The sequence below is a fragment of the Oncorhynchus keta genome, chromosome 29, assembly GCF_023373465.1.
Source record: "Oncorhynchus keta strain PuntledgeMale-10-30-2019 chromosome 29, Oket_V2, whole genome shotgun sequence".
In the NCBI taxonomy this organism is placed as follows: domain Eukaryota; kingdom Metazoa; phylum Chordata; class Actinopteri; order Salmoniformes; family Salmonidae; genus Oncorhynchus; species Oncorhynchus keta.
Window position 1 is genome coordinate 46,094,679 of NC_068449.1, and position 27,616 is coordinate 46,122,294.

The 27,616-nt window shown below is 43.8% G+C and overlaps 1 protein-coding gene across 8 annotated transcripts; it reads right to left on the reverse strand.

Moving 5' to 3' along the window:
* Nucleotides 1-581: 581 nt before the first annotated feature.
* LOC118361857 (tropomodulin-1-like) lies at nucleotides 582-27,127 on the reverse strand. 8 transcript variants are annotated; one of them, XR_008086327.1, is made up of 12 exons: nucleotides 25,775-26,527; nucleotides 24,734-24,943; nucleotides 22,970-23,126; nucleotides 20,726-20,842; nucleotides 17,526-17,615; nucleotides 14,739-14,869; nucleotides 12,561-12,668; nucleotides 10,787-10,930; nucleotides 9,697-9,841; nucleotides 8,350-8,475; nucleotides 6,657-7,917; nucleotides 582-642 (listed from the first exon to the last, which is right to left on the reverse strand). XR_008086327.1 is itself a non-coding variant. In XM_052486665.1 (12 exons), exons 3-12 carry the CDS (start codon nucleotides 24,857-24,859, stop codon nucleotides 7,859-7,861), a joined length of 1,203 nt encoding a protein of 400 aa, XP_052342625.1. In that variant the 5' UTR covers nucleotides 24,860-24,943; nucleotides 25,775-26,026; nucleotides 26,681-27,127; the 3' UTR covers nucleotides 582-7,858. The 8 variants fall into 8 exon arrangements, 6 of the variants coding, with proteins under 6 accessions (XP_052342625.1, XP_052342626.1, XP_052342627.1 ...); XM_052486665.1 differs by adding an exon at nucleotides 26,681-27,127 and having other exon boundaries at nucleotides 582-7,917; nucleotides 25,775-26,026; XM_052486666.1 differs by lacking the exon at nucleotides 25,775-26,527 and adding an exon at nucleotides 26,681-27,127 and having other exon boundaries at nucleotides 582-7,917.
* Nucleotides 27,128-27,616: the final 489 nt, after the last annotated feature.

Here is a 27,616-nt window from a genome sequence, read left to right on the forward strand (position 1 = left end):
TGAGTGTACAAAACATTAGGGACACCTTATGAGTTTGACCCCTCCTTTCGCCCTCAGACCAGTCTCAATTCGTCGGGGCACAGACTCTACAAGGTGTCGAAAGTGTTCCACAGGGACGCTGGCCTATGTTGACTCCAATGCTTCCCACAGTTGTGTCAAGTTGGTTTGAAGTCCTTTGGGTGTTGGACCATTCCTGATACACAAGGGACTGTTGAGCATGAAAATAACAGCAGCGTTGCAGTTCTTGACACACTCAACCCGGTGCACCTGGCACCTACTACCATACCCAGTTCAAAGGCACTTAAATCTGTTGTCTTGCTCATTCACCCTCTGAATGACACATACACAATCCATGTCTCAATTGTCTCAAGACTTCAAAATCCTTCTTTAACCGGTCTCCTCCCCTTCATCTACACTGATTTGAAGTGGATTTAACAAGTGACATCAACAAAGGATCATAGCTTTCACCTGGTCAGTCTTAAGTAGATATCGACTTCGTCACGAAACTGATCTAGAACCAACGCTTTGTAGCAACCTCTCTCTGTGTAGCTCCCTTCAGTAACCACGAGCACAACCGTTCCTTGATTTTAACTGGCGGCTTTATTCTGTAGTTTTAGTCAGAATTATCACCTTCCGTGAGAACTATAAAGTAAATGAAAAATACAGTTAAGCACACTCTTACGACCTTATCTTACGAGTGACTTATTAGCTTGGTATAACTCTGAAGTGCTTACATACATAACAGTTTAACCGGCGTTATAACAGGTTCAGATTAACACATGAATAAAGGAACAAATACCTCATTGGCTGCTTATTACAGAAGGGAGGAAATTAAACTTCACACTTATTATTCCTGGCATGAATTCACACTTCATCCTAACATACACTCTTCAACCATTATGAACTACACCCGATGACATGAAAACTTAGCTAACGCAGCGCAGGATTGCCTTCCCTCCAAAGGTGTGTTGCTACAATAAGGATCCCCGTTACAACAGTATTAGCTACGTAGTTCCGCTTGTATTATCATTTCCCCGCACAGCGGACACATAAACAATTCAAACAAAAGACAACGACATAACCTGTAAGTCTAACTGTCAGTTACACTCCCACCAATCACCAGTGATTTCTGTGAAAGGGGTCTGCAGGTTTCTTGATCGGCTTCCAGGAGGGTGACTGTCTTATGGATGGGCCTCTCCAGACAGGTGGGTTTGGTGATGCGTTTACCTCTCTCATCTTCGGTTGAGTCGCTGATCAGTAACTTGAATCTTCTCACCCGGCCATCCTGTCCCGGGTACACTTCTGTAACCTTTGCCAATTTCCACTGGTTGCGTGGTGCAGTATCATCTTGCAAAATGACAATGTCATTAATCCTTGCGTTTCTTCAGTCTTTACTCCATTTCTGTCTGTGTTGGAGGTTTAATGCGTTGAATACGGTTAGCTACAAAGACGTGGAATCTTCTGGCTTCATTGTTGATGTAGCCAAGAACTACCTTCGACTCTGTCCAGAAGTATTCCTGTAGACCTTGTATCTCTAACTCCTTTTTGAGCATGTCACTTGTTCGAACAGCTACCACCGCTGCTGAAAGTTCCAGTCGTGGTATGGTCGTAACCTTGGAAGGGGCGACTCTCGACTTTGCCATAACTAGGGAGCAATGAACTTCTCCTGCGGTGCTGATTGTTCTGAGGTATGAGCACTCTCCATAACCTGAGGTACTAGCGTCGGAGAAGTGATGGAGCTCATAACTCTGCACCTCCTTGAAACTTGATGGCAAGTAGCTTCGTTGGATCCTTACTTCAGACAAGTTTTGTAGACCTTGGAGCCAGAATTCCCACTGGGAACGTAGGTCATCTGGAAGGGGGTCATCCCAGTCGATTCTGTCACGACACATCCGCTGCAAGATCTGCTTCCCCACCAGGACAAAGGGTGCCACAAACCCAAGCGGATCATATACAGAGGCTACTGTAGACAACACTCCTCTTCTTGTGAGTGGGCGTTCCTTGACAACTACTCTAAACTGGAACTCGTCTGATGCGACACACCACAGTACACCAAGCGCTCTCTCCATGTGTGGTTCACCCAGAGCCATATCCAGGTCTTTGGCACCCTTGGCACGTTCTTCCTTGGGAATTGTGGCTATAACTTCCTTGCTGTTAGAGATAAACTTGTGCAACCGAAGTTTGCCGATGCTGCAAAGCTCTCTTGCTTCTTTCCCCAGCTGGGCCGCTTCAGCTTCAGACGATACGCTCGTCAACCCATCATCAACATAAAAGTTCCTTTCTATGAACTGGATAGACTTCTCGCTGAAGCTTCCTCGTCCTTCGGCAGCAAGATGTTTGAGACCATAGTTGGCGCAACCAGGAGATGAAGCTGCGCCGAACAAGTGGACCTTCATACGATACGCTGAGGGTTGAGACTCTAGATCTCCGTTCTCCCACCAAAGGAACCGTAGATAATCTTGGTCTTCTGCTTTCACATGAAACTGGTGGAACATGCACTCTACGTCACACATGATTGCAACTGGACCCTTACGAAAACGACAAAGGATGCCCAGCAATGTGTTTGTCAACTCTGGACCGGTAAGGAGATGATCATTCAAGGACGTCTCTCGAAACTTAGCTGAGCAGTCAAAGACGACTCGTATCTTCCCAGGCTTTTGTGGGTGATAAACTCCATGGTGCGGGATATACCATGCTGGATGCTTGTTAATTTCCTCTTTAGAGACCTTCTCAGCATCTCCACAAGCTATAGTCTCTTCCATGAATGCTGTGTAGTCCTTGTAGTACTGCTTGTCTCTCCTTAGGCTCCTTTCCAGGCACTTGAGTCGGTGAACTGCACATGTTTTATTGTTCGGCAGATTGGGTCTTTCTTCCTTAAACGGCAGCGGCATCTCATAATGTCCATTGTCCTTACGTCTGATGCCCTCTTTCATTTTCTTCAGGAACCGGATATCCTCTTGAGATATGAGGTCCTCTTCTGCAGGTCTCTCGTTGAAGTCAGATTCAAGCGTCTTGATAATGTCCAGTGTTGTGATTACCTCTCTTGCATGTGTTCTACAAACATAGTGTACTTGATTTGTGAGGTTGGAAGAAGATTGAAGGCTTGGCATCACCTGTCTAACGATAACCCGATGACTCACTCCAATAGGGTCGCCATAGTCGATACATGGATTTCCATAGCCGACTATGCTCCAGCCAAGATCTGTTCTCTGAGCAAAAGGCTGATTTCCCTTACCAGACACAATTTCTCTTGGAAGGAGAGCCTGGGAGCAGTTGTAGCCAATTAAGAGACCGACATCACAGCTCTGTTGAGGAGCAATCTCCTCTGCAATGTGTTCAAGATGAGACCATGCTCTTGCAGTCTCTGGAGTAGGAATATGATCTCTGTTTGCAGGAATAAACTCTCTCGAGTAGGTCGTTGGCAGAGGGATTTTCTTCTCCAAGTAAAACCCTCTAACCTGCAAACCAGACAGCTTCTGGCAGGGCACAGTGGTATTTCTTGAAGCCATTGTAGAGAGTTTCAGTTGGACTGGCTCCTTCCTTGTATTGAGAGCCTTTGTTGTCTCTTCAAGGATAAAAGTGGTGTCGCTCTGGGTGTCAAGAAGTGCATACACAAGAACTTCACGATCTGGCTCACTTGTGGTTGACACCCATACTGGAATGATTGTGGAGGTGTGAGTGTTAATGTCCCTTACGACTCTGTTAGATATGGCCTCACTTGACGCTCTTGTCCCCTTATCTTGTGAGGTCTTCCTATCCCTTAACCTTTCTTTAGTACGATCTTCGTGCAGGCAGGATGGATGCCTCCTCTGACACGTGTCGCAGGTGTTCCTGTTATCACAATCTTTCGATCGATGGCCAGGCCTTAAACAGCCAAAGCACAATTTATTCTCTTGAACAAACTTCTGTCGCTCTGCGGTGGGCTTATCCATGAACTTCCAGCATTTGTGGAGACTGTGACCTGACTTCTCACAGAAGACACAACTAGTAACAGTATCTTTCTCATCAGAGTTAGTTGCTAATACCCTTGCTCCGGGGTTTTGAATCCTTGGCGTCTTAAGTTTCCCATCTTCACTTGGTTTCAAAGCATGAAGGGATGTTACAGGATTGCAAGCAATCTTGGCTTCTCTTGTGAGAAACTTCACAAACTGACTGAAGCTAGGAAAGATCTCCGTTTCTTCTAAGATGTCTGTGACCTTTCTATTCCATCTTGAAGTTAGCCAATCTGGAAGTTTAGCGAGGATCTTTTGGTTTTCATTACAGTCATTAAGCACCTCCAGGCCCTTATTCTGAGACATAGCAGCTTCACAGCTGCGAAGAAAGTCTACAAGGTCTCTAAGTTCAAGACTGTCCTTGGATCCTATCGTAGGCCATGCATTGAGCTTATCTCTGAAAGACTTGGCGATGAAGAATTTGTTTCCGTACCTTTCTTCAAGAATGGTCCAAGCAGCATGGTAGGCTGATTCTGTTCCTAACATAAAGTAACTTTCGATGGCTTTCTTGGCAGGCCCACCGACATATTTTCTTAAGTAATATATCTTCTCAGTTGTTGGTATGTTCTTCCTGTCTATCAGAGTCTGAAAAGAGACCTTCCAGTCAGTGTACGAGAGAGGCTCTCCATTGAATGTTACTGGTTCTGGTATGGGGAGGCGGCTTTCACTGATTGCTTCCGCTAGTAACCTGAACATGGTCTTGGTGCCATCTTCTTGCTGTGTGCTTGTCACAACATGTTGTGGTGAGAGACTGTGAAATGAGCCACTTCTGTGCATGACTTCTTTCACATACTTGCAGTTAGAGAGTAGTTCTCTCTTCTCGTCCTCTGAGTTTTCATCTTGCTCATACACTTGCATTCGCGCCTTGGCAGCATTTAGTTTCTTGAGCACTTCTAGGTGCTCTAACTCTCTACGCTTGTCTTCTAGTGTCCTTCGTCTGGCAGCATTTTCTACCTCTAACTTGACTCGCAGCCTAGCTTCTTCTAAGCTGCGTTTCACAGCCTCAGCTTCTTGCTCCGCTGTCCTCTTCTTATCTTCATCTTCGAGTCGCTGAAGCTCTTCTAGTTGGCGTTCTTGCTTAACCATTACTTCTAAAGCTGCTTGGTTAGCAGCAACTTCCGCCGCAGCCTCTTGTCTCTTGACAGATGACACGCTTGAGCATCTGGAGTTGACCTTTGAGTTGTTTTGAGACTGGGAGGAAGCACTTGAGGGCTGATAGTTGGGACTTGACTTATGTGAGAGTTCGGACATGCACAAGGAATTGCTGTCCTTCCAGTGCAACTCTATCTGGTTACTTTGACCTTCTTCCCTGCCTTTTAAATGACACCTTACAGTCTTGATAATAGACATTGTAACTGCTTCACAAGTATCAACTCTGCGTCGTATATCGTTGTCGGGAATGTCGATTTGACGCAAATTTACATAGACACGGTTTAGCTCTGTAGAGGTATGGCTAATCTTGTTTAAGAGGTCTTCTAGTAGGTCTTCAGAGCAACAACCTGTCAGTGACAGTTTTGCTTCCTTTACCAGAGCCTTCCACTTCTCATAGCTGACCCTGAAACGTTGTTCGAGCTGTCTCCACCTTTCGTCGCGCAGTTCTCTGCCCTTTTCAGTTAACCTGCGGACCCTCTCACCTTTTCGTGGCTCTTGTTGTGCTACCTCTTCCTGCTGCTCTGTTTGTTCTGATGAAGGCTCGAAGTTTGCGAGGTGTTGCTGCAGCTGCTCAACTTGACCCACCCCATCTCTATCACCTTTAGTGAAACTACCTCTTTCTGACATTCTAAATCAAGTCAAATCAATTCTAGCTAAGGTTTGGATAAGTGAGTAGGTAATTTATACTCTAATTCACTGTAATTTATACCTCAGTACGTGGTATAAACATGTATAATGCTTGAAACAAAGGCTTGAACAAACACCTTACCAAACAATTACACTATTAACTTACAGGTGAAAATAGAATTAATAGGTGTACGCTGACCCTTAATGTTTGTGACTATATATATATATATTTAGTAAGTATCAAATAATATTTTTCAGTAATACACATACCAGCGATACATTAAGATAGAAAGAGCAAATGCATAATACCAGAGTCTTTATGAAATAGACAACTATCTCCAGTCCTTACGAATTGTGATCTTAAAGTCTCTTATTAGCTGTTCAGAAGGCTAGGACCACCTTCAAACACCTTGACTTGTACTTGCGTGTCTGACTTTCCTGTTAGTCTTGACCTTATGTTGCCTCACGATGCTTCCTTATGTGGAGATTTTCTTCTTAGTTTGCAGGTAGGTGCAAAACTCTTATCTGGCAGATGACAAGGTCTACCAGGATTTGGGAATCTTGTAGATGTTTTACAGCTGGATGAGATTCTTCTTTCTCTCTTGCTCGTGAAGAGCATTGAGTTCTCACTGTAGCTCCCTTCAGTAACCACGAGCACAACCGTTCCTTGATTTTAACTGGCGGCTTTATTCTGTAGTTTTAGTCAGAATTATCACCTTCCGTGAGAACTATAAAGTAAATGAAAAATACAGTTAAGCACACTCTTACGACCTTATCTTACGAGTGACTTATTAGCTTGGTATAACTCTGAAGTGCTTACATACATAACAGTTTAACCGGCGTTATAACAGGTTCAGATTAACACATGAATAAAGGAACAAATACCTCATTGGCTGCTTATTACAGAAGGGAGGAAATTAAACTTCACACTTATTATTCCTGGCATGAATTCACACTTCATCCTAACATACACTCTTCAACCATTATGAACTACACCCGATGACATGAAAACTTAGCTAACGCAGCGCAGGATTGCCTTCCCTCCAAAGGTGTGTTGCTACAATAAGGATCCCCGTTACAACAGTATTAGCTACGTAGTTCCGCTTGTATTATCATTTCCCCCGCACAGCGGACACATAAACAATTCAAACAAAAGACAACGACATAACCTGTAAGTCTAACTGTCAGTTACACTCTGTGTAAGGTTTGACCGAGAAGACTTAAACTGACTAGAGATCAGTAATACTACAGAATTTACACCATAGCGGACAAACTGATCTAGGACCAGCTTTTAGTGGTTGTCTCTATGGGGTCAACTTTGACAAACAACTTACACCCCAAATGTTTTTAATCTTTAACAATTCCTCTGAACATAACTTCCATGTACCGTTATGTGCCTTTGCTTACAGACAGCACAAAGTGCAGACTTAACAACTTGTCTTAAAACATTAAGTTATGTGGTTGCGAAATGCTGAAATCCGTAATGTGGTATTAACATCATAAGCAAGTTAAGTTATTTACATTTGAGTCATTTAGCAGACGCTCTTATCCAGAGTGACTTACAGGAGCAATTAGGGTTAAATGCCTTGCTCAAGGGCACCTCCGTCAGATTTTTTTCCACCTAGTCGGCTCGGGGATTTGAACCGGCGACCTTTCACTCTTAACCGTTAGGCTATCTGCTGCCCTTGGCATGTGGTACAATATACATTATGGGTGTAACATCTTCAACCACAACAAGTTAATCTCCAGTAAACAAAATAACAACAAAATAAATATTTTCTGTATGTGGGCTGCTTCTATGTCACAATTACCAGATATTATTATTATTACTGAAGATATCTAAACCGATATCAGTAGAAATCTGTGAAGGGAAAACCTTTTTTTTTTACAATAGTAGATCAACTCCATTCCACATTAGGAACAAGATTTGCCAAAGCCCCTGACATTCGAATTGGAAAGATTTCTGTCATCGCGGAGGGGTCGAGGTTCGGGTTTCGGAAGCAGGGGTTGATGGGATTTCTGTTGGAGTGCGTCTGGCTGAATACGGGGCTGGGCGGGCCCGGGCAGTGCTGCCGCCTGGCACGGCGCTACACACTTGTCCGACACTTGGGGAAGATGGGACCTCCTTCAAGCCTTCTCTTTCTTACTGTGGTCAGAGAAGAAGAAATTGAAATTAGTCCAACTATTAAAACACATAGGCAGCTTCAGGTAAAATCAGGTTTTATTCAAACACAACAAATACTTGACTCAAAAGGAATGGCAATGAAGGAAAAGTTTAGAAAAACAGTTTGAAAGATTTGGGAACAGGTAAAGAAAGCAGGGGGAAAAAAACTGTTCCAAACGTTTGAAAGAGACGGTTAAGAAGAAAATAGAAGCTTGAACTGTAAAGAGCCCTTAAGCAAGCAGTCCCCTTCTGTAAAAGACCCACTTAAGAACTACTGAAGAAAGATCTGCCACTGTCGGGAAGAGAAGAGATGACGAGGAGGAATGGAAGGCACCACGCAGGGAGTCGTGGGTAGAACTCAAGGAAAAGAAGCGTCAGGTTGAAGAGGTAGGACGATACAACTGCTGTCTTTACTTTCTTGGTCTTGGGTTTGGTGAGTTTCGGCTTGTACTTTTTTACCAAATGCCCTCTCCAGTTCCGGCACGGACAGAGTGAGGGTAAAGGAATTGTCCGAGTGATGATCAGATCGGATTACCCGAGCTGCAACACAACAGTGGTAAACACATAAAAACAAACAAACAAACAAACATAGACACACGAGCAATATGAGTGAAGCACACGCACACACTTACACACAAACAGTGAGTGACAGTTGACAGATCTGACATGCATTCTCTTTCACTCACTCTGGAAGAGAAAAAGTGCTATGATCATATAGACGTCAACCAAGACGAGAGCGCCTCTTGCACATCTTTGGAAGTAGATAGAACTGGTACCATGCCGTGTTCAAGAGAAAATGTCATCGTTATGTAAAACAACCACGATGACACATTGATGTTTGTGTGCAAACTAGGTCAATCATTTAGTTCCAAGAGATTAGTACAAGACCATCTCTTTAATTTTTTTTAATTTTTTTTTTACAGTCTTTGATCATGTGTTTTGGACCCAAAACATTTAGCCCGATGACTCGCACTAAGATCTTCCGCTGCAAGACTTTATTCTGAGACTGCCGTCACCGAAGTCGTTTTGTGGTGTCGAGGGGCACGAGGGATGTTGTACTAAACAAAGGCATCATCGATTGGATCATCTCTAACCAATCAGATCATCAATGCCAATGGTGAATTTTCAATAGCCCAACCCATGGGTTTCTGGACCAATCAGACGGCCCCGAATGTGTTCGGCAACAACCCAAGTCCCCGAATAGACTAATTTGAGGGCACATCCAAAATGGCATCCTATTCCCCATGTAGTGCACTAATTTTGACCAGAGCCCTATTGTACGGGTTAGTGAACTATAAAGGGAATAGTGTGCCATTTGGGATGCAGTCCCATGTCTCGAGTGATGTCTCAGCTGTTGTGAGGGATCACACTGGGAAGTCTGGGAGTGTTTCACTGGAACACCACTTTAGTTCTAGTGAGGTCATCATCCAGGAAGGGATCCAAACAGCCGAGTGCTGTGATTGGCTTGGCTCCTCCCATTATTTAGTTACATAAAACAGTGATGGCGAATTAAGATGGATGACAAGGTCTAGTTACAGCCGACGCATGCTCTGCACCTTCTGTAGCAGGTTTCATTAGTTCAACGTTGTTTTGGAAAATGGAGTGAGAGGTGGGTGGGTGTCTGAACCTCTCTAAGATTGTGAGTAACGATGGGAGAGAAACAGTGAGTACAAAAGAGATATTTTAATCCATTGTTTGTGAGTGAGTCTTTGAACCTCAATCTCAGCCAGGTTGTTAGCATTAGCAGAACTGTCATCTCACCCAGGTCATTGTTGTTCATCATGGCGTTGGAGCCCCTCAGCCTGGGGCCCTGCTGGGTAAAGTGGTAGCCAAACTTCAACAACGTGGTGTTCTTCTCCAGCATGCTGGCTATCTCCATCTCCACCTTGTTACCGAGCGGCTGGCTCTGGAGGCAGGGGAATCAGACCTGGGTTCAAATAGTATTTATTTCCTTTCCAAATTGAGCGTTTGATTGAGCCTGTCTGCATTGTCAGATGAGCAGCTTAAATAATTGGTGGGGGGGTGGACATAGAAGGAATCACCCAGCGGGTAAAACTGGTTGAAATGACGCCATTACAAACCAATTTAAAACCAGACATTACGTTGTGTAAACCAGTGAACCTAGATGATTTCCCAATGTCCTGTTTGAAATAACCGGTTACAATGATGCCATTTCTGGTCGTCATTTCAACCAGCTTGACCACTGGGTATTGTTCATCCGCGATTCGGCACAATGGATAAAATGAAAGGTGATGTTGTTAGTAAAGTGTATAAATATAAAACATTCCGGAATCAAAGAGATTCAGCATAGTTTATGTTAGGAAAAATTATTCACTGGCAAGAAGTAGACCGGCGTGGGCAAAACTGGTTGAAATTAGGTCGTTGCAACAACCAGATTTCAACCCGTTTTGGCTGCAATCTGATTAAGCAGGTTGCAGTGATGTCCTTTTCAGCCAGTTTTTCCCCACTGGGAAGGAATAACGGCTACTAAGTGTTCCACTGGCAGAAATATCACACCACAATGAATGAATTTAATGATTTGCTTTTTACAATCTGACCCTGTTGAAACAGTAGACTCAAGTGGTCCTCGTGACGTCTTATTGTAACTGGTCGGGCTGGGTACCGTGACGGCAAAACACAGGCGATTCCTCACGAAACCAGGACGACAACAAAAAAAGACCACGATTTCTTTGGGATTTTCACAAAATGTTTTCCAGAGAACGGTCCTTTCGGAGGAAGGATTGTCGACATGTATTTGACATTTGGCATCGTAAAGCATCATTGAGAAATACATGGGACATTTTGGCTTTACCCAGGTCTCCAATAACGATTGTGCTGTATTTCATTGTACCTGGTTGTCGATCTTGAGTTCCTGCAGGGTTGTGTTGGACTGCAGTGAGGCAATGAGAGCCAGGATACCTGTCCCTGTGATGAAGTTGGATTCTATGTTTAGACTCTTCAGTGTGGTGTTCACCTTCAGCATATCTGCCAGGGCCTGAGGCACAGAGACACAGCAAACGGGGACAGTATATTTATATGGGCTATAATTACAGGCATGTCTGTGTCTGAAATGGCACCATTTTCCCTATATACATGTAACAGTGTTCCTTCGTTCCCTCTCCTCTCCCCTACCTGGGCTCGAACCAGAGACCCTCTGCACACGTCAACAACAGCCTCCCACGAGGCATCGTTACCCATCACTCCACAAAAGCCGTGGCCCTTGCAGAGCAAGGGAAACAACTACTTCAAGGTCTCAGAGCGGGTGACGTCACAGATTGAAACGCTATTAGCGCGCACCCCGCTAACTAGCTAGGCATTTCACACCGGTTACATACAGTACCAGTCAAAAGTTACACAACCACTCATTCAAGGGTTTTTCTTTATTGTTACTATTTTCTACATTGTAGAATAGTGAAGACATCAAAACAACGAAAAAAACACATGAATCATGTAGTAACTTAAAAAGTGTTAAACAAATCTAAATACATGTTAGATTTGAGATTCTTCAAAGTAGCCACCCTTTGCCTTGATGACAGCTTTGTGCACGCTTGGCATCCTCTCAACTTGCTCTCATGAGGACCGCTACAGGAAAGGAAGACCTAGAGTTACCTCTCCTGCAGAGGATAAGTTCATTAGAGTTACCAGCCCAGAAATTGCAGCCCAAATAAATACTTCAGAGTTCAAGTAACAGACACATCTCAACATCAACTGTTCAGAGGAGACTGCATGAATCAGACCTTCATGATCAAATTGCTGCAAATAAACCCCTACTAAAGGACACCAATAAGAAGACGAGACTTGCTTGGGCCAAGAAAAATGAGCAATGGACATTAGACCGGTGGAAATCTGTCCTTTGGTCCGATGAGTCAAATACTCTGCGTCTTTATGAGACGCAGAGTAGGTGAACGGATGATCTCCACATGTGTGGTTCCCACCATGAAGAATGGAGGAGGTGGTGTGATGGGGCTTCGGTTGTGACACTGTCAGTGATTTATTTAGAATTCAAGGCACACCTAACCAGCATGGCTACCACAGCATTCTGCGGCGATACGCCGTCCCATCTGGTTTGCGCTTGGTGGGACTATCATGTTTTTCAACAGCACAATGACCCAACACCCCTCCAGGCTGTGTAAGGGCTATTTGACCAAGAAGGAGAGTGATGGGGTGCTGCATCAGATGACCTGGTCTCCACAATCACCCAACCTCAACCCAATTGAGATGGTTTGGGATGAGTTAGACCGCAGAGTGAAGGAAGAGCAGCCAGTGTGCAAAGCTGTCATCAAGGCAAAAGGCTACTTTGAAGAATATAAAATGTATTTGGATTTGTGTTGCACTTGTTTGGTAACTACATGATTCCATTTGTGTTATTTCATAGTTTTGATGTCTTCAATATTATTCTACAACGTAGAAAATAGCAAAAATAAAGAAAAACCCTTGAATGAGTAGGTGTGTCCAAACTTTTGACTGGTACTGCATTTTTGACCAGGCCACAGGTCGTTTTTTAAATTGAATTTCCAGATTGATATGCCTTTTTAATTAAGACGTGGAGACGTGTACATTCACATTGTCTGATGTAACTGCTACAATCATTTGTGCAGGTGATTTGGTAAAACAGCAATACTCACCAAGGCTACGGGATTATTACTCCTGGTTCCCACCATGCTGAAGCGTTCCACTACAGTGTTCTCGATCAGGGAATCTGCAAAAGCCTTCAGTGTCTTCACTGGAATGTTCTGGAACACAATAAAGCCACACACACCGACGACCGTTTTAAAATCGGACGGACGACTAATGCATTTGAAAAAGACTGGAGAATAACCTAAATATACAGTGCCTTGCGAAAGTATTCGGCCCCCTTGCACTTTGCGACCTTTTGCCACATTTCAGGCTTCAAACATAAAGATATAAAACTGTATTTTTTTGTGAAGAATCAACAACAAGTGGGACACAATCATGAAGTGGAACGACATTTTTTGGATATTTCAAACTTTTTTAACAAATCAAAAACTGAAAAATTGGGCGTGCAAAATTACTCAGCCCCCTTAAGTTAATACTGTGTAGCGCCACCTTTTGCTGCGATTACAGCTGTAAGTCGCTTGGGGTATGTCTCTATCAGTTTTGCACATCGAGAGACTGAAATGTTTTCACATTCCTCCTTGCAAAACAGCTCGAACTCAGTGAGGTTGGATGGAGAGCATTTGTGAACAGCAGTTTTCAGTTCTTTCCACAGATTCTCGATTGGATTCAGGTCTGGACTTTGACTTGGCCATTCTAACACCTGGATATGTTTATTTTTGAACCATTCCATTGTAGATTTTGCTTTATGTTTTGGATCATTGTCTTGTTGGAAGACAAATCTCCGTCCCAGTCTCAGGTATTTTGCAGACTCCATCAGGTTCTTCCAGAATGGTCCTGTATTTGGCTCCATCCATCTTCCCATCAATTTTAACCATCTTCCCTGTCCCTGCTGAAGAAAAGCAGGCCCAAACCATGATGCTGCCACCACCATGTTTGACAGTGGGGATGGTGTGTTCAGGGTGATGAGCTGTGTTACTTATACGCCAAACATAACGTTTAGCATTTTTGCCAAAAAGTTCAATTTTGGTTTCATCTGACCAGAGCACGTTCTTCCACATGTTTCGTGTGTCTCCCAGGTGGCTTGTGGCAAACTTTAACCGATACTTTTTATGGATATCTTTAAGAAATGGCTTTCTTCTTGCCACTCTTCCATAAAGGCCAGATTTGTGCAATATACGACAAATTGTCCTATGGACAGAGTGTCCCACCTCAGCTGTAGATCTCTGCAATTCATCCAGAGTGATCATGGGCCTTTTGGCTGCATCTCTGATCAGTCTTCTCCTTGTATGAGCTGAAAGTTTAGAGGGACGGCCAGGTCTTGGTAGATTTGCAGTGGTCTGATACTCCTTCCATTTCAATATTATCGCTTGCACAGTGCTCCTTGGCATGTTTAAAGCTTGGGAAATCTTTTTGTATCCAAATCCGGCTTTAAACTTCTTCACAACAGTATCTCGGACCTGCCTGGTGTGTTCCTTGTTCTTCATGATGCTCTCTGAGCTTTTAACAGACCTCTGAGACTATCACAGTGCAGGTGCATTTATACGGAGACTTGATTACACACAGGTGGATTGTATTTATCATCATTAGTCATTTTGGTCAACATTGGATCATTCAGAGATCCTCACTGAACTTCTGGAGAGAGTTTGCTGCACTGAAAGTAAAGGGGCTGAATAATACTGCACGCCCAATTTTTCAGTTTTTGATTTGTTAAAAAAAGTTTGAAATATCCAATAAATGTCGTTCCACTTCATGATTGTGTCCCACTTGTTGTTGATTCTTCACAAAAAATACAGTTTATATATCTTTATGTTTGTAGCCTGAAATGTGGCAAAAGGTCGCAAAGTTCAAGGGGGCCGAATACTTTCGCAAGGCACTGTAACGCGGACTCCAGAGTGGAGGTTTGCCCTGACCTCTTGAAGTCAGACTGAGAATAGTGTGGTACTATGAAAATACGTGTCTCTCCTTTGTGGGTCCTGTGTGGCTCGGGTTGGTAGAGCACGGCACTTGCAATGCCAGGGTTGTGGGTTCGATTCACACGGGGAACCAGTATTAAATTTTTTTAAATATGAAAATGTATGCACTAACTACTGTAAATCGCTCTGGATAAGAGCGTCTGCTAAATGACTAAAGGGTGAAAAAAGGAAATAGAAAAGGTATAGAAGGAGAACATAATGACATCGTATACATCTTTTTAACTGTGTGTGTGAATCAACGTAATGTAGCACCTTGATGTTGTTGAGGTTGACCTCCAGCAGGTCAGGGTCGTTCCTCTGCATTCTCAACAGCGTCTCCTCCACGTCAGTAGAGTTGGGCTGCTCATCAGGCACAGGCTTATACTGAGTACACTGGATAACACCTATAGGAAAACACAAGCTTATACTGAGTACACTGGACAAGACCTATAGGAAAACACAGGCTTATACTGAGTACACTGGACAACACCTATAGGAAAACACAGGCTTATACTGAGTACACTGGACAAGACCTATAGGAAAACACAGGCTTATACTGAGTACACTGGACAACACCTATAGGAAAACACAGGCTTATACTGAGTACACTGGACAACACCTATAGGAAAACACAGGCTTATACTGTGTTAGAGCGTATATATATATATATATATATATATATATATATATATATATATACTGGTCTGATCTGTGTTAGAGCATATATAACTGATCTGATCTGTGTTAGAGCGTATAGATCTGATCTGTGTTAGAGCGTATATTTAGATGCACTATTGTAAAGTGACTGTTCCACTGGATCTCATAAGGTGAATGCACCAATTTGTAAGTCGCTCTGGATAAGAGCGTCTGCTAAATGACTTAAATGTAAATGAGTACACTGGACAACACCTATAGGAAAACACAGGCTTATACTGAGTACACTGGACAACACCTATAGGAAAACACAGGCTTATACTAAGTACACTGGAAAACACAGGCTTATACTAAGTACACTGGAAAACACAGGCTTATACTAAGTACACTGGAAAACACAGACAACAGAAATATGTTATTATCAATACGTACAGCGCATTCGGAAAGTATTCAGATCCCTTGACATCTTCCACATTTAGTTACATTACAGCCTTATTCTAAAATGGATACATATTTTTTTAATCCTCATCAATCTACACACAATACTCATAATGACAAAGTGAAAACATTTTTTTCCCCAATGTATTACAAATAAAAAACAGAAATAACTTATTTACGTAAGTCAGACCCTTTGCTATTAGACTCTAAACTGAGCTCAGGTGCATCGTGTTTCCATTGATCCTCCTTGACATGTTTCTACAACTTGATTGGAGTCCACCTGTGGTAAATTCAAGTGATTGGGACATGATTTGGAAAGGCACACACCTGTCTATATATGGTCCCACAGTTGACAGTGCATGTCAGAGCAAAAACCAAGTCATGAGGTCAAAGGAATTGTCCGTAGAGCTCCGAGATAGGATTGTGTCAAGGCACAGATCTGGGGAAGGGTACCAAAACAAATCTGCATCATTGAATGTCCCCAAGAACACAGTTTGGAACCACCAAGACTCTTCATAGATCTGTCAGCCCGGACAAACGAGGTGGTCAAGAACCCGATGGTCACTCCGTCAGAGCTCCTCTGAAGAGATGGGAGAATCTTCCAGAAGGACAACCATCTCTGCAGCACTCCACCAATCATGCCTTTATGGTAGAGTGGCCAGACAGAAGCTATTCCTCAGTAACAGGAACATGAAAGCCCGTTTGGAGTTTGCCAAAATCCACCTAAAGGACTCAGACCATGAGAAACAAAATGATCTGGTCTTTGGCCTGAATGCTAAGCATCACGTCTGGAGGAAACCTGGCACAATCCCTACGGTGAAGCATGGTGGTGGCAGCATCATGCTGTGGGGATGTTTTTCAGTAGCAGGGACTAGGAGATGAGTGAGGATCGAGGGAAAGATGAACGGAGTAAAGTACAGAGAAATCCTTGATGAAAACCAACTCCAGAGCGCCGACTGGGGCCAAGGGTCACCTTCCAACTGGACAACGAACCTAAGCACACAGCCAAGACAACGCAGGAGTGGCTTCGGGATAAGTCTCTGAATGTCCTTGAGTGGCCCAGCCAGAACCCAGACTTGAACCCGATCTAACATCTCTGGAGAGACCTGAAACTAGCCGTGCAGCAACGCTCCCCATCCAACCTGACAGAGCTGGAGAGGATCTGCAGAGAAGAATGGAAGAAACTCCCCAAATACAGGTATGCCAAGCTTGTTGTGTCATACCCAAGAAGACTTGAGGCTGTAATCACTGCCAAAGGTGCTTAAACAAAGTACTGAGTAAAGGGTCTGAATAATTATGTAAATGTGATATTTCCGATAAAATAAAATAAAATACATTTGCAAAACTTTGGAAAAAAATGTTTTTTCTTTGTCATTATGGGGTAGTGTGTATAGATTGATGAGGGGGGGAAAACTATTTAATCCATTTTAGAATACGGCTGTAAAGTAGCAAACGGAGGAAAAAGTCAAGGGGTCTGAATACTTTCCGAATGCACAGCATATAATGTAAATCAGTAATAACAAATGCACTCGATGTTCAATGTCGAAAGTTAATAAATATTTGCTGCACTTAGTTTGTTTGGCTAAATCAACACGTTTTTCAATTATATTATTTAACGCCAGAAATGGTGCAACGGAGGATTGTAAAGGTCTTCAGTTGTAAACAGGAACATTTTGTCCAGTTCTCTTTGGACCTTTGATGTTGGTTCCAATTCATGTTTTATTTTTAACTTCTGTGAACTGTCTGAAACACGCCGTTGGAAACACGCCGTTGGAAACACGCCGTTGGAAACACGCCGTTGGAAACACGCCGTTGGTGCCACTCTTTCTCAAATCCACTTGAAAAGCAAAACCCGAATAAGTACAATACATGAAAGGATAAACAGAGGAATCATTGTTAAAAACGATGCCGAGAGCTTTGGCACAGACAGGAGGGACACACATACACACACACACACGGTACACTTACTGTTAAGGCCTTGTTTGTTGACTATATTGCTGCTGGCCAAAGCCTCGTAGTACTGCTGGTTACTCATCAGAGTGTGCATTCCCAGAATGGCTGGAGGGAGGGAGGGAAGAGAAGAGATGGAGAGATGGACAGAAGGAGAGAGAACGGGAAAGAAACATTAAGTGAGAGAAGGAGGGAGACAGAAATATAAAAAAGTAGTTAGAAACAAAAGGGGAGAGAGAGGGGAGAGAGGGGAGAGAGAGAGGGAGATGGGGGAGAGAGAGAGGGAGATGGGGGAGAGAGAGAGGGAGATGGGGGGAGAGAGAGAGGTGAGATGGGGGAGAGAGAGAGGGGAGATGGGGGAGAGAGAGAGGGGAGAGAGGGGAGAGGGGAGAGGGGAGAGAGGGGAGAGGGGGAGAGGGGGAGAGAGAGAGGGGAGAGAGAGAGATGGGGAGAGAGAGAGGGAGAGAGAGAGGGGAGAGAGAGAGAGGAGATGGGGGAGAGAGAGAGAGAGGAGATGGGGGAGAGAAGAGAGAGGAGATGGGGGGAGAGAAGAGAGAGGAGATGGGGGGAGAGAAGAGAGAGGAGATGGGGGAGAGAAGAGAGAGGAGATGGGGGGAGAGAAGAGAGAGGAGATGGGGGAGAGAAGAGAGAGGAGATGGGGGAGAGAGAGAGAGAGAGAGGGGGAAGAGAAGAGAGAGAGAGAGAGGGGGAAGAGAAGAGAGAGAGAGAGAGGGGGAAGAGAAGAGAGAGAGAGAGAGGGGGGAGAGAAGAGAGAGAGAGAGAGGGGGAGAGAAGAGAGAGAGAGGAGAGAAGAGAGAGAGAGGAGATGGGGAGAGAGAGGGGAGAGAAGAGATGGGGAGAGAAGAGAGAAAGAGAGGGGAGAGAGAGGGGAGATGGGGGAGAGAGAGGGGAGATGGGGAGAGAGAGGGGAGATGGGGAGAGAGAGGGGAGATGGGGGAGAGAGAGGGAGAGAAGAGAGAAAGAGAGAGGGGAGATGGGGAGAGAGAGGGGAGAGGAGAAAGAGAGAAAGAGAGAGAGAGGGGGAGAGAAGAGAAAGAGAGAGAAAGAGAGAGAGGGGGGGAGAGAAGAGAAAGAGAGAGAAAGAGAGAGAGAGAGAGGGGGAGAGAAGAGAGAAAGAGAGAGAGAGGGGAGAGAAGAGAGAGAAGAGAGAGAGAGAGGGGGAGAGAAGAGAGAAAGAGAGAGAGAGGGGGAGAGAAGAGAGAAAGAGAGAGAGAGGAAGAGAGAAAGAGAAGAGGGAGAGAAGAGAGAGAGAGGGGGAGAGAAGAGAGAAAGAGAGAGAGAGGGGGAGAGGAGAAAGAGAAAGAGAGAGAGAGGGGGAGAGGAGAAAGAGAGAGAGATGGGGGAGAGGAGAAAGAGAGAGAGAGGGGGGAGAGGAGAAAGAGAGAGAGAGGGGGACAGAAGAGAGAGAGAGGGGGGAGAGAAGAGAGAAAGAGAGAGAGAGGGCGGAGAGAAGAGAGAGAGAAAGAGAGAGCGAGGGGGGAGAGAAGAGAGAGAGAGAGAGAGAGAGAGAGGGGGAGAGAAGAGAGAGAGAGAGCGCGAGAGTACATTGTGTCAAATGACGTGAACACTGAGGGATAAACACAGAAGAGTTGACGTGGGTGTGAGTGCCAACGCTCTCCTTAGCCAAGTAAACATCATATGCTGAACTAAGACAGCAGACAGGACACCCACAAGTGGGCCTTGAGAGCTGCCTCGTTCAAACCTCGCAAACTTCCAAGCCAAACAATCGGCTCGCAAAACATTTCACACACAGCAGTAGATAGTCATCCCTGTCATAGCCAGACATACAAAAGAACAACACGTGCGTCGATGCCAGCGTTTGCAAGTCATTATTAAATACATTGTTTAAATAGCACATGTCACTGTTGCAGACGTCACACAATGCAGACATTCTCCCTGGCTTGGGTGTCCTCTGCTGCCACAGTTACAACGGTCCCTATGAACTGCAGGAACATGCTTGACTAATCAACATGTTTTTGATTATCGCAAAGATCACGGTTTTAGCTTTAATTTGAACCTTAGTTTTAGCTTTGCTCCCCCCTCTCTTTTACTGTTCATGGTCCTTGGGTTTTTGAAAAGCGCTTTAAATCAAATGTATTATTATTAGAAGTAGTAGTTTTATCTTGTGTCCAGTTTGATGGGAAAACTCAAATAAAATGTGCTTTCTGAACCACCGTAGATGACTTGGAGCAGAAATTAACAAAGGGGAGTGAAAAGAGGGCAGTTCGGCAGAGAAGCAACAAAAGAAAAGAGCCAGTGTATTATTTTCATCTGTCAGAATGATAGAGTGTGAGAACAGTTTGTTTTCTTTGAGATAAACAATGGAGAACGAGCCGTCCATTTTAAGCAGCCGTGAAGAGTCAGTTGGAAACTCACCATGAGGAGGCTGTGGATTAATTACAAACCATTGGAAATGTCTGGGAGGACCAAAACAAAACGCTGGCAAACAAACAACTAGTCACCGATTAGCACTAACACTTAGGGAAGCGGAGAGAAATGCAGTCAAGATAAATGTGCAGCTAGTGTTAGGGCCGGGACGATAGCAGTATATGAACCAGCAGTACCCGAGGAAAAAATGAAAGACCAAACAGCAGACCAAACTCTTTGGTCCTTTAATAAAAACCTGCTGTATGTCAAATATTGTGTGCTTCAGTTTGGAAATTAAATGAATGTGACTCTGGATGACAACATAATGATGTTTGTTTCCCGCATTAGAGCCGTTTTCCTAAAGAAGCTAAATTCGCTTCGTGTTTTACTTCCTTGCCACGATACTAACGGGTACTGGTATCGTCGCGGCCCTAGCTAGTGTGTGGGCTGGCAAATACCGCGGCTGCTTGTCATAAGGCCCAGAGAGAGGGCAACCATGGTGTCCAACAGCAGTCACGGAAGGGGTGATGACGATGGCAGCGTATGGGGGGGGAGAAGGAGAAGGGTGGGGTCACTAGAAGAGATAGAAGAGAGTTAGAGAAAAGGAGGAAGTTACTGACGGAGGACTGAACAGCGAAGTTGATTGAGTGTCAGTGACCGTTCTAAAGTGACTGTTTAGTTAGCGCGGATTTCGATTATATTAGCTGAAGTTGGTGAATAGACTGAAAATAAAAGAGGAACGGCGATAGCGGGGAAAGATGGCACAAAGGGATCTGTTTACGTCCGTCTGTAAAGGGGAGTGTGTACGTGAAGGTGCATGGTTTTTCTACCGGCAATGTCGCAGATCTCAGCGTCGCTGGCGTTGGCCAGTGCCTCCTCCAGCTCTGGCTCCAGAGATACATTCTCCATGATGGGGTCCACCATATCCTTAGGTATAAAGACTTTACCTGGAAGATAGGGGACAATCATTAATACAACACATGCCACTATTCATCTCCACCCGGCACAGCCAGAAGAAGGACCGGGCACATCTAGGAGTCTGGTTCCTCTCTAGGCGTCTTCCTAGTTCCGGCCTTTCTAGGTACTTTTTCCCTAGTCACCGTGCTTCGGAATCTGCATTGTTTGCTCTTTGTGGTTTTAGGCTGGGTTATCTGTAAAGCACTTTGTGACAACTGTTGATGTAAAAAGGGGTTTTATAAAATACATTTGATTGATTGAATTTGAACTAGCTCGCTGGAACTAGAACTAGCTCGTTTCTAATGAAATGCTTTAAATTGGTCAATTTGACTGCAGGAAAGCAGAAAAATCAATGCCTCGATACTAAAATAGACCGATCATTACCCAATCACCAGTAGCCAACTACCATTACATAGTGAACATGACCATACATTCTGTGAGGAAAACTTCCATTTTAATTCCATCTAGGTTACACCGACTGATAATGGAAAATACAAGGCTGATATGCAATATCATCTTACATCATGGGGCGCTTCTCATATCGTCACTCAGAGTGAGCTGTAAAAAAGCCAGGCAGCCTGTTGGGACAGATGGGGGCGAATACCCAGCCATGTCTGACATGTAGCGCCCCACGTCACGCCGCCCCGGCCAAACCTCAGAACACCGGAACAGGATTATGTGAACGAACACTGGGGGGGAGGAAGGCTGCAGTGACAGGCTGTGTGTGTGGTCCAAATATAAGCCGTTCTCCCAAAGTTTGCAGACTGTGCAGTTGTCTTGCACACTCCCTGTCATGGATCTAAAACGAATATTTGACTGGAGGGAATAAATCCATAAACGGGAAGTGTGCAAGTGCAGACTTTGGGGGGAAAAAAGAATTGGGACGAAGCCACAGTCTACCGTATCTGATCTAGGATCAGGTTCCTCCCTGTCCATGTAATCACATTCATTTGGCTCTAAAAGGCTAAACTGATGCTAGTTCAGCACTCCTACTCTGAGACTCTTTATGAATACATGCCCAGAGGTCTGAGGTCTTACTCATATCAGTTCCAGGTCCAGGATCAGTTACAGCACCGTCTGTCCTGCTGGCTTTGACTGTAGCCTGGATTATCTGTTCTGGGGTCTGTGGAACCAGTGGAGATGTTCCAACTGGAAAGTCACCTCACCTTCAGGCTAGCTGCTGGGTGCCAGGATGTAGCAGGATGTTCGTCTCCGTGGTTGGTCGGTACCTGTCATCTATCAGGCTTGGCTGAGACACAGTGCTTGCTTGAGTGTTGGAGATCGGCTACATTGCAGCCGGTCTGCACAGAATCAGTGATCTACAAATCACCTCACATCCCAAATAATACTCCTTATGTGATCAAGATTGGAGATTCCAGGCCTCACCTCGCTGAAACTGATCCCCCCAGACTGTACGCTGTCTGGCGTACACACAAAGAGGCAGGCTGATACCCAGCAGGCTACATCTACACTTGAGTGGATCTGGGATGAGTCAGCTGGCACCAGGCCCTGATTTCTACCTTGATATGTCCAGATATAAAGAAGGACGAACTAGAGGACTCAATTGCGGCAGGCCCAGTTTCCCAGAACCAGACAGTCTGAGATCTTAATTGGTCTGATAGGTAGGCAGACTCAACTCAGGCAGTTTCGTAGCTGGATATGTCCAGATATAGGCAAGAACAGATGAACCAGCATACAAACTGGGTTGTGACTGGGGTCCAGTTTCCTGGAACTAGATATTGTCTGAGACCACTGATTGGTTCTGATGGATGTAGGACTTTAGGCCTTTCTTTAAATGGCTGTAATGTTCTGAAAATATTTGGATCTCGGCCCGCTGGGCAGTAAGGTTCACCTCAAAAGGTTATTATCACTGCTTATATGTCCCTGGCCACAGTCCACGTTGGCCTTCAGCCACTTCCCCTAGCCAAGCTAGCCCATATCCCTTCTGTGTTCATAGATCTGACAGGATTACATGGAAACAATAGGAGGATGGCTCCACCACCACAAGTGGAGATGATGCTCAGATCAGATCTAACAGGGTCCTTCCTACCTCTCTTCTCTCCAGTGAAGCACAGGCCTATAGTGGTATTCTATCCTGCCGGGGCCTGCGGTCATACCTCTCTTCTCTCCAGTGAACGGAACCAGGTCCTCCTTGTCAGGATGTTCCTTGGCTTGCTTCTCCAGGTGGGCTACCAGGTTCTCTCTCTGGAAGGTTCCGGTCGGCGCCTTCTTGGTCTGATCCTTCTGCCTCATCCCGGCCGGCAACAGGGCATTCTAAAGACAGGAAGGATTTATCATTGGCCGATAATGCTAACAATTGTTTGCACTTACTCTAGGTAAGAGGGTATTCGAACCACAAGGAAGGATCGTCATTGGCCAATAATGATAGCAATGGGTGGGATTGCACTTGTTTACATACAACATTTCCGCCCACTCTCGAAACATTAAACATTGAGATAGTAACACACTTTCTAGTGTGACGTATAGCCCGAATATAAGAGTGAAAGGACACACACAATCACTAACTGTGTTAAAATAACACTAACAGAAATAACAAAGGCAGTTCCCAGACAGCTATTCTTAGACCGCAGAATGCTAAACCAGGTCCATATTATAGCGACAGACCAATATCTTATCTTAGCTTTCAGCACCTACAGTGAACTGGCCACTTAAAGACACAGTATTTATACCTGACATATCAGTTTAACTCTTTAACATGGCTCTATGGGAGATCTGGACGATATCGTCAAAAGTCAGGGAAAGACGGACTAGCACCACTAGATGCACACACACACACACACACACACACACACACACACACACACAGTCATCTAAGCCTGGGCTGGCACTCCTGGTATTGTAGGTGTCCAGACTTTGTGAGCCGTCGGCCATTCATCATAAACCTATTACAGCTTGTGTCAACACCGACAGACAAACTGCTTACGGATAAAGATGAAGTCAAGCACCGCCGCCTTATACAGTATCATACATATCTGATGGGCCTATAACTTAACATATATTATATTATAAATAACAGGTGAGGCCTACACTATGAGAAATCCCTGTTTTTCTCGACTTTCACTGGGAAGTTGGCTTTGGAAGATGGTTTGAGGATCACTGTATTGTTTAGACCTACAACTGCATATTAGAATTGAATATACAGTGATACGATATATAGGCTAATATATGATATGAACGTGATATGATAGGTTAATATGTTCATGCTCTATAAGAATTTCAAAGGATTAAAAAAATATATATTAAAAACATTTAAAAATTAAAGTTATGAAATCTGAAATCAATCTGACAGACTTGGGCTACATCATCATCCAACAACGCTTCCAGCTAAGATGTACTCATGACTAAATTGGTTTGAGTATCATTTGTCAGTCTTAGTCTGTGGGAGAATCTCAAGTTCCTGCAAATTCCTCAAGTCCTTGCTTCTCGCCTCCTTAAAACCCATTAACGAGAAAGCCAGAGGTCCCACCCCTCAGACCATCTCCTCCAATGGGTTTTGAGGAGGCGAGGCGAGAGGACGCAATTGAGATTCTCCCCATGTTTCTCAAATGGCACCCTAATGCCTATATAGTGAGCTACTCTTAACCAAGGCTCTGGTACACCTGCAAACCTTAATATCCAAGTGTTATTCCACGGTCTACTTCATAGTGGGTTGTATGTTTGGTTGAAGGATCTTTTCATAGTCCTAGACTTTTGAACGTGATAGCGTGATTAAATGCACTGTCCTGTTACCGAGAATCTCCCATCTCTGTTGAGCTTGTACAAAGATAAATGTTTTAGATTTGCGTCAGGATCGAACTCCTAGCTCCAGATGTACGCATAACCACGCGCGCACACCAAGAAGATCAGAGTTTTAGACTTACGTCAGGATCTAACTCCTCCAGCTCATCCTCCAGCCTCTGTAGCTCTTCCTCTGAGAGTTTCTTCAGTAGTTCATCCTCATCCACGTCCCTGTAGTTCACTACTTCCTTCTTATAGGAGGTGGACATGGTGGCGCGATAGAATCCCAATGACCCCCCACCCCAAAAAAAAGACAACTAAAAAAGTGCCCAGCGACGTTTTCAAAAGGAAGTCTGCAAGAAGGTGGATGAAAAACAGACAAGACAAGGTTTAGTCAATATGGTTTGATTGGTCAACTAGCTGAGTCATAAGGCAGACCTACCAGCAAAATCAAAACACTGCATCTATACAATACATTTGAGATGAGAGACTATTGGTAAACACCAATAACTTGATGTGTTGGATAAACACTGAAAAGTGGGCCCTTGACTAACAGAAACTAACTTGTGTTGCTTAATTAATGGCCTGGAATGCCCAGAGATGCCGTTAAGTTTTTAATAAAAATAAAAAAATGCATTAAGAATGCTGTTTCCAGGTCCAACAACACTTCAGCCAACTACCTTAAGGCATAGGTTTTTTTTCTCAAAATGTTGGGTGGGGTAGGTTCCTACTAGTGGGTTGTGTCCCAAGCCCAGAGCACGGCTAAAAACATCCCTTACCCTTCAATGTTTGCAGATCTGTAAGATTTAATCAATATAGTGGAGGCGTCATCACTACATTGCTTAGGCCAATACCTACTGAGGCAATTCAGATCTGCAAACATCAGAGGGTTAGGGCCTAGGGGTAGGGAGTAAATTGGGACAGGCTTGATGGGTCATGTAAAAAAAACACCACAATCTTCATGTGGGTCAAAATAAACATTTGTGAACCACTGCCATTGTACTGAACTTCCGATAGTAGTCTACATGTAAAAAATAACTACTAACTTTAGGTGGAGGATCACGACCCAAAAACATTTTGAAACCACTGTTTTAAGGAGATAGGCCTGCAGTTCTTTAATTTTCTTGAAACGGAAACTGTATACCATTTAAGAAACAAACGGAACAAAACAGGGAAGGACCTACCTGAATTTGTCCAAAACGTTGCAAACCGTTTTCCATTAGGAGTATAAAAAAAAAGGTTTTTCAACAGAATCGGCTTAATAAATACACCCCAGTACTCTGTCTGTTGTTTGGCTTCACAACTAAACTAGCCTCCTGCTGGTCAGTGAGGAGTTGAAGGTTTGTGGGCCAAACTGCAGTGGAAAGCCTGGCCTGCTTCTTAAACCCTGATGGGGGACAGCTGATAAAAACTGCTCCCCTGTCACTCCCAGTCACCTTGGAAAAGGGAACATATTTACAGAGGCCTGGAGTCTGATGTAGCAATGCATGATTATGAACATAATGACTGTGTATCCTAGCTTCCTACCTCAAGGTTATCGTACTACATTACCTATACATTTAAGTCAGTTAGCAAAGGTCATTATCCAGAGCAACTTTGTGCATTCATCTTAAGGTAGCTAGGTAAGACAACCACATACCATAAGTACTACTTACTTAGTACTTACACATACCGCACAAATTGTAAGACATTAGGCTAATACAAGTGACATTCAAGAACTTAACACTAAAATCTGTCAAAATGCTTGAATTGACAATCTTTTCACAATGTTATTTAAAATGCCCATTTGTTCCAATATAATATATGTTATGTTAACTGCAAACAATGTTATACTATATTAGGAAAGAAGTGGAGTTGGGAGACAAGTTCATGTTTAGAACGCTTGTAATTGTCCCTATCAGTTTATTCAAAGTAACACAATACTTCAGTCCCCCCCCCCCCCCACACTTCGAGGGAACACCGGTTCATTTGAAGCTTTAGTTAGAGTCTGGGTTAAAACATGGGATATGGCAAAAGTTCTTTATATGCTAATTATTCGTGAGTTTTTGTATTTGTTAAGGACTAGTCCGCTAGTTTTCATATGCACGTACCTCCTCCACTGCTTATCCCGGATATTTATAGCGAACGGGTCCTGCTTTGTGACAGTTGAATACTTTGACCAGATATGGATTATTTTCTGGCCAGTCGAGTCACACTAAAGAGTCGCTTCATACAAGGAAAGTAAAAGTACGCCGCAACCAGGGGTGGGGTGGGAAAAAAGTTGGGAATCCGCAAGGATATCCGCGAATGTTGTCAACTGCAGCCGAGTTGTAATCCTGAACTTTGCTTTCGACTCGTCTTTCAGTGGTTTGAGTAATGTGGTACAACACTCCCACGAAGGTAAAGTAAACTCACCGAACCCCTACTCCTCCTCACCCGGCGCTGCCAGTCAAGTGATGTCACACTTGTTCTTCAGGCAAGTGAGCTACATGCGCCATTATAATGATACACTCGCCATTTACATTACCGTTAGAGTAGACATTACCGGTACATTAGAATAACAGCAAAAACAATAGCGCGTTTTCATCGTAAATAATAAAAACCTTTGTCACTGAATACCATTTCGTATAATGTTTTAAATGAACAAAATTCACAAAACAGAATTCTCCTTTCATATTCCACTGACGGTATAAAACAGCATAGTAGTTATACATTGTATTATCGTTCATTACTAATAACAAAGTAGTGCTTTTGAATTATCAATTTATTCAGCTAAATCTATATTCATCCATTTCCTTCAAAAGTTATGTTAGTACTGTGAGATGTCACGCACAAAAAGCAAAATACGCGTCAGTCAAATCAATTTCAAGCATTTAAAAAGTCAAGGTATTGAAAAACGAATAAAATACAGTCGACTTAAGTTATTATTTAAAAGTTCAAATATATTTAAGTAAAAGACAAAAACAAAATCACAAGTTAGAAGGACAAATGGCTTAAAACAGATCAACTGCAAAGACCATAAATTGGTGCTGAATAATAACTCAAAT

Excerpts from the sequence above, each read along its gene's own strand:
- LOC118361857 (XM_052486663.1), bottom strand. The coding sequence starts at position 5,771 with ATGTCAGAAAGAGGTAGTTTCACTAAAGGTGATAGAGATGGGGTGGGT.